Source organism: Mus caroli, chromosome 1 (genome assembly GCF_900094665.2).
Source record: "Mus caroli chromosome 1, CAROLI_EIJ_v1.1, whole genome shotgun sequence".
NCBI classification, from domain to species: Eukaryota; Metazoa; Chordata; class Mammalia; order Rodentia; family Muridae; genus Mus; species Mus caroli.
This window is the reverse complement of record NC_034570.1, coordinates 154,287,463-154,306,766: the sequence shown is the minus strand read 5'-3', so window position 1 is coordinate 154,306,766 and position 19,304 is coordinate 154,287,463. Positions and strand designations below refer to the sequence as shown.

At 37.6% G+C, this 19,304-nt stretch overlaps 1 protein-coding gene across 3 annotated transcripts in view; it reads right to left on the bottom strand.

Annotated features, from left to right (window-relative positions):
- Nucleotides 1–19,304, bottom strand: part of Kifap3 (kinesin associated protein 3) — a 134,776-nt gene that overhangs the window by 90,339 nt on the left and 25,133 nt on the right. For all 3 annotated transcript variants that reach the window (XM_021160355.2, XM_029478213.1, XM_021160363.1), the window contains exons 6-9: nucleotides 15,574–15,673; nucleotides 14,094–14,218; nucleotides 12,102–12,200; nucleotides 3,450–3,628 (exon numbers count right to left, since the gene is read on the bottom strand). In XM_021160355.2, the coding sequence (XP_021016014.1) occupies nucleotides 3,450–3,628; nucleotides 12,102–12,200; nucleotides 14,094–14,218; nucleotides 15,574–15,673 (503 nt within the window). The remainder of the gene's footprint in view (nucleotides 1–3,449; nucleotides 3,629–12,101; nucleotides 12,201–14,093; nucleotides 14,219–15,573; nucleotides 15,674–19,304) is intronic.

The window sequence follows — 19,304 nt, the reverse complement described above, 5'->3', positions numbered from 1 at the left end:
CATATAAAGTTTGCATGTCCAATGGGCCTCTCTTTCCAGTGATGGCCGACTAGGCCATCTTTTGATACATATGCAGCTAGAGTCAAGAGCTCCGGGTACTGGTTAGTTCATAATGTTGTAACTATTTCTTAAGTACGAATTAGCTTGTAATCTCATTTCAACTCAAATGTTTTTATATTAACATCAGACTTTTAAAGGAAACTCTTCACCCCCTACGTTATCTATCCACTCTCTCCCTCATTCTGCTGCTGTAGCTGGAAAACAAAGAGCATTCAATTCTTGAAAATCCTGCACAACTGAACACTACCCATCATATCCCAGGCCTCCGACAAAACAGACAAGGTCCCATTTGCCTTTGAAGATTTCCTCTGTCTAAAAAGAGTGGACAAGTAAGACAAGTAATAAAAATAGAATGTAATAATCAATAAACAAACAGAAGTGCTCTGGAAGCAGCCCGGAAGGAGTCATTAACACATCGAGAAGAGAAGACTTCAGATTCAGAACAAAGTCTTAATGAATATAAATTATTTTTCTGGTTAAGAAAAGCACTGCTAGTACAGAATGAAAGAAACTAGTCGGGAACATTATTTGGGGAATTACAATTGCTTGGCTGTGATCACAGGATAAAGTATATCGAGATTAGCAGAAACTTAAAGATAAATCTTGGAAGATTATGGAGGTGTTTAATATTCAGCTAAGGAAGTCAACCTTGTCTTATACCTAGCAGACTTGTCTTTGCAAATGTAAATCCAAGTGGGGATAGGTCAGAGTATTCTTTGGCACGGAACCCCTCTGAAATCAAACGTTCCAGGTGACAGCCACAGATCAGCATTGTAAGAGCTTAAGAAAAGAGGCCTCTGGCCCTTTATGCGGTTAATAAGGGAGTCGTCTATGCCATTAATGAAGAACTAGTAATGCAAATACCAGTCTGGGACACTAAAGGTAAAACATCACAGTTTTTGGGCATAACTCAAGATATTATTTTGAAATCTTATTAAAACTGGGAGAGACCACCAGACTGCAAGTAGTAGCTAAAATTTTAGATTAAGACTCAGTATATTGTGCTTAGTGGGACGAATATGGCCCACCACCTGTTTTATAGCACAACCAATGAATAAAGATTTCTTTCTTTTCTTCATCCTGAAAAAAAAAAAAAAACCTAAGAACTACTGCCATGAAGCTACATCCCTAGTCAATTACATTTTTAAAAAACTGAAAAATAAAAGCAAATAAAGTCTATTTCTTTTTTTTTTAATTTTTAATATTTTTTATTACATATTTTCCTCAATTACATTTCCAATGCTATCCCAAAAGTCCCCCATAGCGTAAAGTCTATTTCATAATGCAAGAAAGACAATTTAACAATAAAAAACCCATCTTTTAACACTAGATCTGTAACAAAACCGAAGGTGACATCAATATTCACAAGCAAATCTCTTTGTAAAGACGTTATGTACATGCGAGTGCCTGCCTGCTAGTCTGTATAAGCATGAAATGCATGCAGATGCCCAAAGAGGATGTCAGATCCCCTGGAATCGGAGCAGCAGGTGGTTGTGAGCTGCTCGCTATTAATGTTGGGAATAGAATGATGGTTCTCTGCAAAAACAGCATGTGTTCTTAACCCTCAAAGTACATCTTGATCTGTACCTCATACCATATTCCAACTTAACTCACAATAAAATGACCAGACTAAAATAACAGCAAAATCCTACAAAACTTGAAGGAAGCTTTTTTGAGTTAATGAAGAATGCTTCAATACAACATCAGACCACAGCCTGCTAAGGGCATGTTTTTATATGCTGTACTTTACCAAAATTATAACCTTTGCTCTTTATGGGAGAACGAAAAAGCTAAGCTACAGAAAAGAATAAAATACATGAAACATATAACTGATAAAAGCTTTGCATCTAAAATATATATATTAAAATGAAGTCATAAGCCAAAACAGTAAGCAAACCCATATGATGTCCACCTTTTTACAATTGCTTTTAAAACTACATGCTAATATGACATACTCTAATGTGCATAAATGAGATGCCAGGTTAATATATTTTATTATATTATTATATATTTCTACTGTATAATAACTATCATCTAATTCAAATCATGAATTAAAATTATTTTTAAGGTAAAAATTACATTTACTTAAAATATACAGGGAAGAGGTGAGCTGAATGCTATGTCGCATTCCTAGCTGAGATTCTACTGGCACTTGATGGATGCTGGGGAGGAAGATGCAGTTTTCTTAGGAGATGCAGCCCTGAGAGCTCGCCCATGTTCCAGTAAATCACCCTATACCATGAGCATACAGGCAGCACTAAAGAGACTCGGTGAGTTAAATAAAATAAAAAGTAAACGAGTTCATGAATTCGGGAAGGAAAGTGGGATATGGTGGAGAGTAGGGGAGGAATTGGGAGGCAGGAGGAATGTAGGTTGGATTTGATCCAAACATTATATAAAGTTATCAATATGAAGTTGATATGAAGCTTATCAATAAAATCATTACAAAACTTTCTGTTAGTATTGCTTGAAAGCAACAAGAAGAAAATGGAGTTAAAGGGTCTGCACCTGTGATCCCAGCACTTGCTACATAAGGTTGAAGACAGACTGGGCTAAGTGACATCTTGTCTCAAAAGACCCCCCCACTGAACAAAGAAAACCCCAACCAACTAAACAACAGTAAAAATAAAGATTAAGTTCTCCCTCTCAGGAGCAAACCTGAGTTTAGAGAGATGTTTTTAGGACAGGATTTGGTGTCTGGGATTCTTTGCTCTCTGGGTAAAATCAGAGTGATTACATGTGCCATGTATGTGCAGTCTAGCTGAGTTCTAAAAGTACTATTTCACAAGATGCTGTCACTTATAAGGAAGGGCATTTCCCCATGTAAACCTGAAGCACGGATGTCTAAAGTAAAGCTCTGACTTCACTTCTCACACACTGAGCACTTCTTATAACTCTGTGTGAGTAGCTAACTTTGCTGAACCTCATTTTTTCTCCCCAATAAAAATGATATTTGATGAGATGAGCTGTTTCCGATCTTCCAATTCTATGATATCATTGGAAATTAAATATAAATATAATATTAATGTCTAGAACTTTCTGATATATTAACCACTTCAGGATGATCATAATTATAAGCATTTAGTGAATACACCAAAGTCAGAAATACAAGAAGTAAAATAGTTTAAGTAACACCAAATGAACCTGAAAGTATAAGCTATTTTCTTAAAGATATCATGTATATCTATTTTAGCATATTAGAAAATATTTTTCCTCAGAAAGCTTCTATTATCTAGAATAGTAATGATATCACTGATATTTCCTAATGAAGCTGTTATAGTTATAAAATATTCACAATTACCTTAGTAGGGGTAGAAAATATGTTTTATCAGAATATCTTAACTTTAAAATGACCAATGTGGCTTACTTGAAGAAGCTTTGTACATTACCATGTCATTTTTATTCTCCATAAAAATACTGAGTTTCTTTAAGAATGACACGACCAGAATCAGCAGCTCAAAATTGTCCCGATCGAGAGCCTTCACCAACATGTGAACGATATTCTTGTTCCTCATCTTCAGTTCTGTACGTGTGTCCTCCGCAAGATTCAAAAGCAAATAGAGAGCAACTAGGAAATGAAAATACACCAGGGCTGAATGAATGGCAGATGGAGTCAATGGCTGTAACTCAGTTCTGCATATCAAGGTCATAAACACAGTTCTAAAAGGCTCTGTATTTAAAATTTTTAACCTAATTAAAATGTTCAAGCTTGACCAAATAAGACATAGATATTATGTAATACAGTGAGAATCATACTCCTCTACCTATTCTATTTTATTCCTTTTTTAGTTAACACACAGCATTTTAAATTCTCCATGAGCTTAGAGCTTAATAGTAATTAAATGGTAATTATTGATATATAAGTCGGCCAACAATAAACGGGAAATAATTTTACACATACAAAATAAAGATATCATTCCACAACATTTCAGTCTCCAGTGGCTGCTGTGAGCCACGCTGTCACTAGGGGTAGCTTGAGACCTATGAGGACACAAAAGCATCTATTTCTCACATTCAAATCCATTTTCTTTTAGTCACTGCAAGAGTTAAGAAGTACAACTTGCTGGGGGCTCCAAAGCACCAGGTTTTTTTTTTGTTTTTTTTTTTGTTTTTTTTTTTTGAGGAAGGCAGCCAGGAGTATGGAGTCAGTGACAAGGCCAAACTTTATCTCTGGCAATTCTAACTTTTTGCTATTCTAAGGGGAAAAGCTATTGGATTCTGGTAATAAACTCTTTTTGTTAGCATCAGGGGATTAAAAAGAAAAAAAGAAAGCTTAATTGTTAGGGCTCCCTTCTCTCTAGTTCTAAGTCCCCTCCCTTGCCAGGTGAAAGGCTCCTTAATTCCCTATCATAGTGCACACCTGTGGCTTCATTCATGGACCTGGATATTTTTCTTTGAATACAAACTTGTCCCAAGTCTATATCTCTTTAGTGTAATTGTGAAAACTCACTGTATTCCTTATTGTACAGCCTTTACTCTTAACATGAGGAGTGAGGATGTTCTATTCTTGATTTTAACTTTATTATATCTTTCAAGGTCACAACTAAAACAATCTTTTAAGACTTTCTTCCTAAGATTATTTGAATCAAATCAAAACTTTGTAAAATCATTAATTCACCTAAACAACGTTAGTTCATGAAAGTTCATCTTTGATGTGCACGAAGTTGATCTGCACGAAGACTACTCAATAGGGTGGGCTAATGCTCAGGAATCCTTAGACTAGGTAAGAGTGATCAGAAAGGCTTATCAGCTGCAAGAAGCCATCCTGAGATGAAGTCTCTTGAGACCTTGCCTCTCAGAGCTCATCCATCTTAGGCCATGCAAAAATGGTGGGCCATCTCCAGCAAGGTCACCTGATAGCCTTAGCCTTTCCTAGATGGCTCCTGACATTGTTGTTATGCCAGATGGGGATCAGGGCAGGCCCTACCAGTTCTAAATAAAATGTCCTTTAGACACCTGTAATAAAGATATCAGTTCCCCACAGAAATCAAACAACTTCCTTTCTGAAGGTGAGAATTGTATAATAGGTCATAGTTTATATTCTGTCTTGACAGGAAGTTTCAGAGTGTGGCTTGAAAAAATATTTTTGTCAAAGTTATATAGGTTATTGATAAATATAATCCTTTTTGCCTTCTTTAATGCCTTGATGTTACTATTTCTGGCATTTCACTTAATAGTTTTGTCTGTTTAGACAGGACTTGACCATTAGCCCAGGCTGACTGTGAACGTGTGATCCTCCCATCTAAGCTACCCCAGTGCTAGCTAGAGTCATGGCATACGTCACTTCCCCAGCCTCTTTTAACACATTCTTATTATCCACCATGAAATCTTAATGCCAAGAAGACGGAAATATATGCAAATATATGTTTGCATACTTATACTAGAACAAATTGATAAATATTTATTTAGCAAAATTTGCCATAGAAAGGTAAATTATACTGCATATATGACAGCTATTATGCTACTGAACAAAAATAAATAATTCTAAAATATTTATAAGCAAATGTAGCATAAACATCTAATAGACAGGAAAACTAGCTGTACATAACTTAAGTAACTTGCCCTATCTACATAGCTAGGAGGCAGCAGAACTAAATAGAAACACATGTCCAGCAGAGTCTCAGCTCAGTTATTTATCCTGCTGCACCATGTTGAGAGCTTCCATGCAATATGATAATGCAAGAAGATGTTTAAGCTGTGTTGAGAGCACACAGAAGCCTTCTGTGTATAGCCAAAGGTGATGAAGTGAGTTGAACAGTGCCTACCTAAAATTTAACAGGACCTTAGCATTAGGCTTTACTTGGAAATATAGTCTTTGCAACTGTAGTAGATAAGATAATGCAATAATCAATTAGGGTCTTAATCTAGTAACTGAAGCCCTGGTTGAAATGCAAGCAGAGTTGGGAGTGATTTGTAACAAACAAGCCAAGAAGTATTAGACAGCCTGAAAGATACCAAAATGACAATCAAGTTGTAATTATTCTCTAGAGCCAAGAGAAGAAACATGATCATGATATCACTTTAATTTTTGCCTTCTAGGCTTCAGAACTGTGTGAGAATAATTTAAAGGGAGCCATTTTGAGCAACTTCATTAGAGATTTGTTTTATTAAAAACAAACAAAAGATTAAAATACACAAACTAAGGTTTTCACAATACTAGACATCAAACAATGAATTGTAGTAATCTCTGAGCGGTAAGAAACAATGGAAACAGTCCTGTGATGGCCTAGAAGGCTCCTGTGACGGCCTAGAAGGCTGTCCAGGCCAAGCATCCACATTACCACACAAGGAAGAACTCAGGCAGAACCTGACAAATCTCCAAGCAATGGAGATGGACTGAAGGTCTGCCGGAAGCAAAATCACCCAGAAGAGCACTGGACAGCTCTACAGAGACAACTCTGGAGTTCTATAAACTCCCTTGTATATGGAGTAGGGTACAGCTGGGCACGAGTATAATTAGGAGCCAACTGAGCCCAGGACAGAACAACAACAAGCAAGGATTAGAAGAGAAATCACATGGTGCTGTACAAGAAACTAGAAATAGCTCACACTGGAAATTCTGGGTAATTGAGGAATTTTCAAAGTGTCTTGCCTTAGTAGCAGTAAGGAAATTTAGACTAAATTCTACTTATAGTCACAAATCAAGATCAAGACCTAAAAGGCTCAAAATCTCTCCAGGTTGCTAAACTATTTCCCAAAACTCAAAAATATTTATTAACTTTTAATTAACTGAGTGCTTGGTTATTTCATTTTTATGCTTGGGTGTGTGCCTGCTTGTCTGTATGCATACCACATGTATGCAGTACTCATAGAGGCTAGAAAAGAGCACTGGATCTCTTAAAACTGGACTTAGAGGTAGATGTGACCTACCTAATGTGTGTGTTGAAACTGAACACTAGTCCTCTTGTAAGAGCAATGAGTACTCAAAATTGTTGAGTCATCTCTCTAGCACCCCATAATAAAAGACCATTTATATAAATAAGGAATAATGTACATTTCATACCATCTGGTAGACAATCAAAGATTATCGAGTCATTTAAAGGCATAGGAGATACAACCCAAAAGCAGGGGAAGTTAGGAAGACATGTGGGGGACCAAAAAATAAAAAAGCCTAAAAGTTCTTAACAATGAAATGGAATATAAACACACTGCCGGGAGAAGAAAAGGCTAGTGAACATGAAGACAAAAGTCATAAACCATCTGAAATTAAACACAGAAGAGGACATATCAATGACACTAAAATCTGTGGAAAATCCCTACTTATCTGGAACAAAATGATTGCTGCGTAAATAACCTATGAGTTAAAAAAAGGGAAATGGAAATTAACCTTAACCAAATAAAATTATAAATAAAAAAACCATGAAACTATGTGGGTTGCAGTCAGAGGGAACATTTGTGTTCTAAACTAAACTCTTAGACAAATGACCTCAGCTTCCATCTTAAAACAACAAAACAGAGCAAGTTAAACTCTAATAAAAAATTAAAAAACTGACCAGCTTGTGTTGCAGGCTTTAGATGATTGCACTGAAAGCGACTATTTTAATCTGATGTCAGTGTATTTGATGCACAATGCAAGTGACTAGAAACATGTACAATTGTGTATCTAAAGTTTACATGTTATGAAAAATTAACAGAGTTAAAGAACATGTAAAATTCATACATGCAAAGTAGCAAGAGCTATTGCTCTGCACAATGCATTTGCAGCAAGCAGCTATGGCTAAAGGAGAGACAGTAACCCTAGCTTCGGCCAGCCAGAAGCCACCATGAGCTAGCAGCACAGCAGGTCAGCACATGCCTGCTCCTTGCTGGCCATGGGCCAGGATGAACAGTCTGAGCTAACTCTGAAGCCACAAGAGAGGTGGCCCTGTGTGACAAAGTGAGACAACTCATACCATGTAAAACTTTCAAGATTGAAAAGCATTAGATATCTGCAAGCCTGTACTCAGTTATTTTTCAAAATAGTTCTATTTTTATTGCTCTTTTTGTAAAGGCTTCTAACTAACTGTTGTGTATTACTGGTAGTTGTGTTTTCGTCAAGTCTTATAAGTAAACTGTTAACAGTCTACACAAGTACAGCTTCTGACAAAGAAACCTGAACATTTTGAGATGCTAGGATATTTCCCACAAGACAAGCAGAATGGACCCTATGTAAACCCAACCCAAGAGCCATTTCTTCTATATTCCACTGGTTAAATTGAGCCTGAAAGGCTTAGCAGCACTAGCTCCATCTGTCACTTTTCTTCTTCCCCCAGTGTGGGTCCAACCCAGATCAACCAGGATTGTGGAACAATGAAGAACAAACCGCCAGATGGTTAATCATCAACGCCTTCAGAAAATATTTATTTTATGTATATGAGTACACTGTAGCTGTCTTCAGACACACCAGAAGAGGGCATCAGATCCCATTATAGATGATTGTGAACTACCATGTGGTTGCTGGGAATTGAACTCAGGACCTCTGGAAGAGCAAGCAGCCAGTACTCTTAACCACTGAGCCATCTCTCCAGCCAACAGAATATCCAAGATACAATTTGTAAAACACATGAAACTCAAGTAGAAGGAAGACCAACATGTGGATACTTCGATCCTTGTTAGAAGGGGGAACAAAACACCCATGGAAGGAGTAACAGAGGCAAAGTTCAGAGCAGAGACTGAAAGACTGACCATCCAGAAACTGCCCCACCTGGGGATCTATTCCATAAACAACCACCAAACCCAGACACTACTGCAGATGCCAACAAGATTTTGCTGACAGGATCCTGATATAGCTGTCTCCTGAGAGGCTCTGCCAGTGTCTGACAAATACAGAAGTGGATGCTCACAGTCATCCACTGGACAAAGCACAGGGTCCCCAATGAAAGATCTAGAGAAAGTATCCAAGGAGCTGAAGGGGTTTGCAGCCCCCTAGGAGGAACAACAATATGAACTAACCAGCAACCTCAGAGCTCCCTAGGACTAAACCACCAAAGAAAACACATGGAGGGACTCGTGGCTCTAGCTGCATATGTAGGAGAGGATGGCCTAGTCAGTCATCAATGAAAGGAAAGGCCCTTGGCCCTGTGAAGATTCTATGCCCCAGTATAGGGGAATGCCTGAGCCAGGAAATGCGATTGGGTAGGTTGGGGAGCAGGGGGCGGGGGATGGAGAGGATAGGGGATTTTCGGAGGGGAAACTAGGAAAGGGAATAACATTTGAAATGTAGATAAAGAAAATATCTAATTAAAAAAAAAGTATTGAGAGACAAGGAGGGTAGGGTGGGAAGGAGACTTTCAGAACTAAAATAGTCATAGTGGGCATCCATCACTAGAAAAACTGAACCAAGAAGATAATAATTCTAAGGCCAGCCTAGACTTTATGATGAGATGTTTCTCAAACCTACAAGGCAAAATTGCTTGTGCCAGCCCTTCCAAAAGTGACTAAATGCCAAGAGATTATGAAAAATGGTTCTCTTGCATAGGTACACAGCACTAACAAAATGTGCTCTAGCCTTGGCCATTATTTGTATTTTGTATATTATATTTGTTTCAGACACGGAAATGTTGCATATCAATCCTGAGGTGCTAAAACATGAAGTGGAGAAATATTAGAAGTCTGGTAGAAATGATGACATTCTGAAGAGATACAAGCAGACTCCTGAAACAATGCACCCTTGAAGAATCTCATGCTGAGAGAAGGAAAAGGCGCCAGGCAGAGGGGAAATCTGTCTCCCTTGAAAAGAATTCATACAGTTCTAACAACTTGTCAGACCACTTACAGGATGAGACTGAGACTCAGACAAGAATGGGTCAATAGTGGGCGGGTACACATCTTGACCGGAACTGCTTAGATGCACATCTCCTTGACCTTCTATTTGAATTGATTTTTCTTCAGAATTCCAAAGACATACTTGAGGGTTTCTCTGTATCTCTTTGATCTGCTTCCCCATGTGACCACATTGAGTAAGCTCTTCTTTATTCTGCTTTATACTTAAAATTATTTAAAACCTTTTCTATAATCGTTACGCTGTCTATCAGCAAAAACTACACAAAAATGATGGGTAGACAAAGTGCCAAACAGACATGCACATATATGGAGGAATGACTTTCTGGCAAAGACAGAAACTAATTCCAACTTTGAAATAAATAGTGCATATATTCATATGACAAAAAACAACCCAAAAAGCTGACTCATTCAAATGTATTCAAAATGAATCACTGATTTTACTACAAACCCTGGGATGACAGAACTTCTAGAATAAAACACAGCAAAGCATCTCTGTGAACTCCAGTTAGGGAAGATATTATAGATACAGTGCCTAACAACAATTAGTCTTTATAATTCTTAAAGACCAGAAATTCTTATCCTCAAAAGACATTATTAGTGAGTGAAAAGATATAATCAGACTGCATTGTGAACAAATCATGTATTTTATAAAGTTTATATAAAACATATCACACAAACATAATACATATACATAAACATGTATGTAAACAAATAACCCCACTAAGAAATAAACAAAATACATGAAAGGAGACTTCAACTAAAGAAATGCAGATTGATATATGAAGAGACTCTCTTCCCAGAGTAGACTGGGAAGTTCAAATCATGACTACAATTATATTAAATTATAAGTTAGCTAAAGTTAATAATATTGATCATATCAGTCTTTCTTTTCTTTTCTTTTCTTTTCTTTTCTTTTCTTTTCTTTTCTTTTCTTTCTTTCTTTAAGACAGGACATCTCTGTGTAGCCCTGGCTGTCCTAGAACTCACTCTATGGACCAGGCTGGCCTTGAACTCAGAGATCAGTCTGCCTCTGCCTCCTAAGTACTGGGATTAAAGATGTGTGCCACCACCCAGCTCCTATCCATCCTTTTCAGTTACTTGGGACTTTTATGCACTAATGGTGGGAACATCGGCTAGGAGGGTTGCAAGAAGAACACTTCTATGTAGTGGTAGTCTTCAATGTAGCTAAATAATGCACACTGTGCCATCTCTGAGGATGTAAACACAAAATGATATCTGTTCATATAGATGACTGCTCAAAGGAGCACAGCAAAGCAACTGCCAAAAACTAGAAAGAATCCATAAGAGAATATGGAAAATTATCAGATATGAATAATTAAAAGAAAAAAATACTGATAAACCCAACAACATGGATGTATCTTTATTCTGACCAAACAAGATACTGTATAATTCTACTTATTCCTCTAAATTACTAGAGAAGGAGGGAGAAGAAAAAAAAATGACAGAATGACAACAGATATACAAAGCAGCTATGGAATGGTGGATATATCTACATTGAATATGTCACAGTCTAGTAATTATTTGCATAAATTCAAATATACCAAATTATGTTTGCTATCTATCAATTAACTCTCAATAAAACTGGGTGAATAGAACATAAAACATTTGCATAAAGTATTTTGGTTAAAAATAGAGCTTACTATTCTTTAAAAAACCAACTTAGTGTTTTTAAATTCTAACAAAACAATTATTTTTAAAGATCTAACATATTTTGGCTTATGTGTTGACCCAGGTCAAAGTTACTATATTCTAGTCTTTTTAAACACTGAACATTGAAAAGGTCCTGCCTTCTTCTTCAATAGGCTGAGCTTAACTATGCAACTTCAGATCTTTGAAACAGGCTGGGAGGCAGGGTGCAGCAGAAGATGCCTGTCTATCAGTGCAGTCCTTGTTTTGGCTCCTTTCAATGCCAAACCAAACAGAACAGCAGCAAAATTTGAAAACTTCAGTGTAGTTAGAAAAGCTAAGAACAATCAGGGAACAAAAATATATCCATGTACAAAGGTCATCAAATAAGCAATTAAATAACCCAAAATCCAATCCATAGTTGACTATGAGCCAGGACTATGGTACTTCACTGAAAGGATCAATGCCATTCTAACTAAATCTTAAGTTTCTGCATCTTAAGTGACAGCAAAGCCATATAATATTAAAGTCTCTTATTATTCAACAAATGTTAGAAACAGAATTTGAAAGCTAAAATAATTTTACATTAGCTTCTGAGTGTCAGGTTACAGGAAGTGACCAGGAACTCATACCTCTCAATAGCTGCTCTTGTTTTACCACAAGTCCTTGGTATTTTTTAAAGGTTTTGTCATAATCCTTTCTCAATGTTTGATTTTCAAGATCTTCATCAAGTAAAATCAAGTTAAGGATTGCAAGCATGAACTGAAGTGAAAAAAGACTACTGAAGACTACTTTGAGAACAGTGCAATTATGTTTTATATGCAAATTATTGTCATTATTATTAATAATTAAGTCAGGGTTTCACTATGTAACTCTGGCTGACCTGGAACTTATGTAGACTCAGCTGGGCCCAGACTCAGAGACCCACCTACCTCTGCCTCTGGAGTACTGGGGTTAAAAAGCATGTGCTACCAAGCCTGGCTACAACTTGAGCTATATTCCTCACCCATTTAAAATCTTAGCCGCAGGACTGTGCAAAACAGGGCATGTTAGCCAAAGGTCCCATACATAAGTCCCTTGTAGTCCTAGTATGAGGAAATGTTTGACTCCACCAAATACTTGGATTCTCAGTAACTACATGCAAACATGCTATGAACGTTGCCAAGTCTAGAACAGGCTCTAAGTGGGCCCATTAGAAAGGTTACTTTCTCACAGAAACTCCTGTAGTTGTTAAGAATAATAAACTCTTCTTCAGGCAGACAGCCAAAATATTTGAATATGCAGATTAATTCTACAGCTTTTTAGCACCTTGCTCAGGTTGGAGATTCCAAGAGAAGGACATTCTAAAGAATCAGGCCCATGAGTTCCACAAAGAAGATTTAAGGAATGCACCACCCTTGGTCAAACAGGACTCAATGGGTAGTAGCCTCGGGTCAAGAAGACCTGCATCCGGCTCCTGGGCACTAGTCCCTAGTCATAAAAAACATCTTAGTCCCAGCCTGACTTCAGCTACACTGGCAGAAACTATATGCCTAGGTATAGAAAACCACCTATCCTGCTCCCATTTAAACCAGAAAAAAAATACAAAAAAAAATTAAAAATAGCTGTAATTTCCTGATAGCTACTTATGTGTGTACATGCACTAAACCTTCATCCTGTAGAAAAGCTGGGATCTCTCATTGATTCAATAAAGTAGTTTCAGTCCATTATGCTCATCTGCCTCTCTGCCTCAGTTTTCTCACTTTTTTTTACAGGAATGTTGCTTTCATTTCTAACAGATACAAATATATAGTGTAGTCAAATAATGCTATTGCTTACAATGGCTTGCTGATTTATAAAACATCTCATGTTAAGACAAGTATGAATAGTCCAGGACCTTTGAGCTAGAATTAAATTGTAAAGACCATATGATAAATTGCTTCAGATGAGATTACTGTAATGCTGAAGAGAAGAATATCATTCTACTGTATTCAATATGGAAAACTAAAATCAAGAGATAGAAGTTATCTGAATAGCTCAAAAAGCAAAGGACCACCCACTCCCAAAATGCTTTAAGCCAATGGGCAATAACATAGTGCTTGAAAGCATCTGTTAAAGAACAAAAAATAATTCTTAGCCCATAAGATACATTAGAATAGAGAATTTCTAAAGTTCATCTCATGGGTTCTATCATTCTATACACCTCTCGACTAGAAAAACTTACTTAATTAGAAAAATTGAACTTCATAGAAAAGTAAAACTCTTTAAGTTAGCTTCCCTGAAAAATTTGGTTCATGGAAAAAGGTACTCCATTCCCATCACAGTTACCAGGAAGTGCAGAAGCAGCCATGTTCAGCAAACACATGGCTGTAGTGCCACATGTGCAGTCACTGAGACTCTTAGTCATCCAGTACTGCTGCAGGCGCCACGCTTCTCCCTCACTAACTGGTCCAAAGGAGAGAGACAGGAGTCCATGTCCAACTGTGTTTATCCTGATCAGTCCAACCTCTATCTTTACCTTTGACACATTCTTGCATGATTTCCAAATACTGTGATGGAAATTAAAAAAACGGAGAGAACAAGCCCACCCTACCATCCAAAGCGCCTAAGGACAGGCACTAGGTCAGAGGGCACCGAAAGGATATCAGCTTTCTTCTTCTTAGAGAGTTCTTCTTGCCAAAGCTCATGTCTTTTTAACTCATGATCAATGATATTCATACACAGTGCTCCAATTTTATAGTGAGTGATGAGTCCATGAAAATGAGAAAAGCTTCAAAGAAGACATTTTAATATACATTAAAAAGGGTACATTTTTTTTCATATAGGAGAAACTGTGGTTTTGGCTTAAACTGACATAAAACATACAAAACTTAAGTTTGCATACATTCCAATGGATGAATATAACCATAGTATAATAATTTTTCAAATAAATTTAAACTAAAAATTAAATTTAAATAAAATTTGAAATTATAAAATTATCTTAAATATGTGTTAACATTCTACTCTTACCTTAAATAGCATTATAAGCATGTTTTTATGATTAATCACCACATTAACTACTAAAATAGTTTCATAATACATTTTGGAATATTGTCTAACAAAACAAATACTATAATAACACTAAGCACTCGTTTATTGGGTATATGTTTGCTAGATAATTAATTTATTCAAGCATTTATTGAATAAAATTTCTTTGCTAATGCTAGTTTATTCAGATCTAATTGGCTAGAAATTTTTCATAAAATCTCAATAACATCCTTATTAAAACATATACATATAAATAAAATATATTTAACCACTAAGAGAATAAAACTTTGTAATTTACTAGAAACATGGATGGAACTAGACGACATTATGTTAAATGAAATAAGTCAAATAAAGAAAAGTAAATGTCATATGTCCTTGTTCAGATATGTGGAAGAGTTGACTTCATATAAAGAGAGTAGAGACTTCTAGAGCTAGTTTATGGAGAATAAAGGAAAGTTGGATAGTGAGTACCAAAACCAACATACAGTAATATAGGAGGAATAAGTTCTAATTTTATAGCATAGTATGGTAACTACAGTTCACAACAATTTAATATATTTCAGAAAGAACTGGAAGAGAGGAATTCAAATATGCCCAATACAAAGAAATGTTAAGTGTTCACAGAGTTGGAAATGCCAATCACCTTGATAGTTAATTAATTAATCATTTAATCAAACTATTACACTGTATGCACTAAGTATTTACTACATTGATAAAAAGTGAAATACAGAAGTATGTGTACTGAAGAAAACATGGCTATTACAATGAAAATTTTATATAGGAAGGAACTGAGGCCCAAAGAGATTAAAATAACCAAGAGTACACAGCGAGTAAACAGCAGACACTGCATTCAAACACAGGTCATCTTCCTCCAGAGCCACAATCATACGCCACACCATTATGCCAAATGGCGTGTATATGAATGTGCGCGCGCATGTGTGCAGGCATAAGGAAGTGTAGACTGAAGGAAAAGAACAACAAAGAAAAAAGCCAGCATAAGAACAGAGCACGGCCAAACAGACAAAGACAGAGAGAGTCAACACTAACACAAGGAGACAGCAATACAGGCCGATCAGTCCTCTGAGAATCTATACTTACCTAGAAAAGCAAAAGAAGATATAGATGATGTTTGTAGCTAACTCAACACTTTGTTTCCAGTCTTCTCTCAGGACTCTTGCTAGCGCACCCAGGGCAGTTTCTAAAGAAAAGGAAACATACGGACGTGATCATTTACCTCTCCTTTGATATAAAGGGAGGTTGGTTTTAAATGTCTACTTATGAATAAGTAACAAAGCCAAGATGGAACTGGAACAGAAAAGTAGGATGTTTCTTTCCAATACGGAAAGCTAATTTAGATGAATAACTTTAATTCAAACCACCTGACATACATGTGTATGCAGTAAGAAATCAGCTGTGAGTCAGATAAATGAGACAGTAAGATCACCCGAGGCCATCCACTTCCTGACTTGTTTCTGCTTGGAATCTTACTACTGTATTACTTTGCTTTTTTTCTTTTAACCTCTGAGTTTCTCTACTAGGACAAAGACCAGACTATACCCAGAATATAAACGAGCAGTTCAGCCAACTTAGCTCCATAAAGGTAAACAAGTTAAACTTATGTGAAGGAAAGTCATATTTCCATAACACATAACAAAAACATAAAAGTAGAAATTTCAGAAAATAAGCTCTTGGATGTATATGAGTATCTTTGTTAGAAGGTGAGTATTTGGAGATATTAAGTAAATATGAGGTTTGTTTTTAATGAGTTGTTACAAGATTTTTTATTTTTTTGCATGAGGATGAGTTGTGGTACCTATGTGTTTGCACATGGGTATGCACATATATACAGAGGCCAGAGGCTGTTATTAGGAGTCTTTCTCAATTGTTGGCATTGCCACAGTGTCTCTCTGGTGAATCCAAGGCTCCCTAAATGCTACCTCTAGCTAGCTAGCTTGCTGTGGAAATTACATGTCTGTACTGGAATTAAAAGTGGGATACCACACTCCCTCAGGTATTCATGTGGATGCTGGCCTTGGATTTAATTCTATACAGCACAAGTAAAACTACAGACCAACCACCAACAGTACTATATGGGTACAGGCCTTATCAAGTGGAGCAATGAACTACAGACCAACCACCAACAGTATTATATGGGTACAGGCCTTATCAAGTGGAGCAATGAAGGAGAAGAAAACAGCATACCTGCCACTGTGTGGAAGTGGACATGGAAAGGAGACAGTCTCCTGAAGAAACAACATCTGTCCACAAAGGAACAGCAGGCACACAGGAACAACAACAAAAGGAATTTGGATACCCAAGTAAGGCCATGTTCTGATCACTAACTTGATACCTGGGTAAGGTCAAGTTCTGGTCACTAATTGGATACCTGGGTAAGGTCATGTTCTGATCATTAACTACATGGGATATGAAGGATTGAACAACAGAGAAACCTCAGCTTACATCTCTATACCTACTTGTCTTAGTAAGCCTTTTATTACTGTGAACAGACACCATGACCCCATCAACTCTTATAAGGGCAGCATTTAATTGGAGCCGACTTGCATTTCAGAGGTTCAGTCCATTATCATGAAGGCAGGATCATGGCAGCATGCAGACAGGCCTGGCACAGAAGCTAAGGAAGACACAGTCTGAAGCTTCCCTTAGATTCCATACCACAGTTGCTTAATAAAAGCTGGGTGCATGGGGTACAGAGAATCTTGACCTGGAGCTTGCTGTGTGCAAACAGCCTTCTACTTGGGATATTTCAATAAAAGCACTGTGGTAGCATCATCATGCTGGAGACAGGCTTAAGATTTTGCTAGCAGGATTAACAAAAAGGCTATTAATTTTTTTAAAGCAAAGCTAAAATTCAGGTATTTTCAGGTGCTTCAAAGGGGCCAATCATATTCTTCTTAAGTCTATAAAGATACACAGTTGTATGCCTACTATAAAAAATCTTAGAAAGCCACTAATCCATCAGTTCTGGCTGAATTTGAAACAGTGTGTCAGGGGGAAAGCAGAGTCTGAAGTGTGAAATGCTTCAACACAACACACACAGAGGTCTTCAGCAAGGGCAGGGAGACATTATCATCAGGCATTTAATAAAGTCTTTGCCCAATCACTGCTGACTACAATAAGCTAAGGGAACACAGAAGTCAGTGACTCTATAAGGGAAGGGATACCAATTAATTAATTGGCAGAATGAATCCACACAACACAGCAAACAAATGGCATCAATAAAAAGCCTCAGGGTGTCAGGAATCTGACTTACACAGTTGCCACATATAGTTTCAACAAAACAACTCATCATAGGAAGAAATAGAACTGTATGACCCATGCTCAGGTAATAAAGTCATCAATAGAGACTGTCCATGAAAAAGCACAGACATGGAGATTATGAGACAACAAGGATTTTAACTCAGTTATTATTACATTCAGAAAATTGAAGGAAGGGCTTGTGAGGTGGGGTGGCAGTGAGGAGCACTTGTTGTGCAGTCATAGGGACCACAGTCAGATTCCAGCCCCAAGCATGCCACCAGGCCATGTTGCACATCATTAACTAGCAGCTCTAAGGGGGTGAAAAAAGGTGCATCTCTGAGATGTGTAGGAATCTGGCAAGGTTGTGAAAACCTGTCCCAGACTCAAGCAGAGACCTGGCCTCAAAGAATAGGTAGAAATGATATAAGTAAGACACCTGATGGATGCCCTCTTAGGGTCTCCAAACTCACACATGTACAAACATTTAAATACGTGGATATATACACAGATGCATGAGCCATTTCTACAGATTTAAAGGCAGGTATTTGAGGGAATGAGAATTATGGTTTATCAAAGAGACAGCAATTATATATATATAAAAAAGACACAACTAGAAAATCTGTAATGAAGGGAACAAAAGCTAAAATACAAATTCACTGGGAATCTTAGCAGCAGACCTGACACAGAAAAAGCTAATATAAGCGTTTAGATTAGTCTGAAGGAAAAAGAGAAGGCAGTTAAAATAAGCAGACTCTCCGAGATCTGTGGAGAACAAAGGACAGCAGCATATACACGATGAAACCCCAGAAGCACGTACAGGGGCAAAATAAGTATGCAATGAAATAACATCTAGATCTTGGTTCCCGGATCCCACCGAGACTAGTCTGTGCTGGTGAGAATGTGGACTACAGAGCTAACAGCTTCTGGGACAGGCAGAAGCCACAGAGCTTCTGAGGCAGACCCCTTTTCGGGCTCCAGACATCCTGCCACCTTCCCTGCCAGAGGAGAGGTGTCCACCCGGCTTGGGAGGGCTTTGACGGAGCACCTGGGGGAGCCATCTTGGTTCCCAGATCCCGCTGAGACTAGTCTGCTCAGATGAGAGTGTAGACTACAGAAGCTAACAGCTTCTGGGACAGGCCCTGTTTCAGGCCTTCATCTTCTGCCAGGAGGTAGGTCAGAACACCAGATATCTGTGCACCTTGCCTGCAAGAGGAGATCTTGCCTGCAGAGAGTGCTCTAACCACTGAAACTCAGGAGAGAGCTAGTCTCCCAGGTCTGCTGATACAGGCTAACAGAGTCAGAGGAACAAGCTCTAACCAGAGACAACTATAACAACTAACTCCAGAGATTACCAGATGGCGAAAGGCAAATATAAGAATCTTTCTAACAGAAAGCAAGACCACTCACCATCATCAGAACCCAACACTCCCATATCAGCCAGTCCTGGGCACCCTAACACAACCGAAAAGCTAGACCCAAATTTAAAAGCATATCTCATGATGATGGTAGAGGACATCAAGAAGGACTTTAATAACTCACTTAAAGAAATACAGGAGAACACTGCTAAAGAG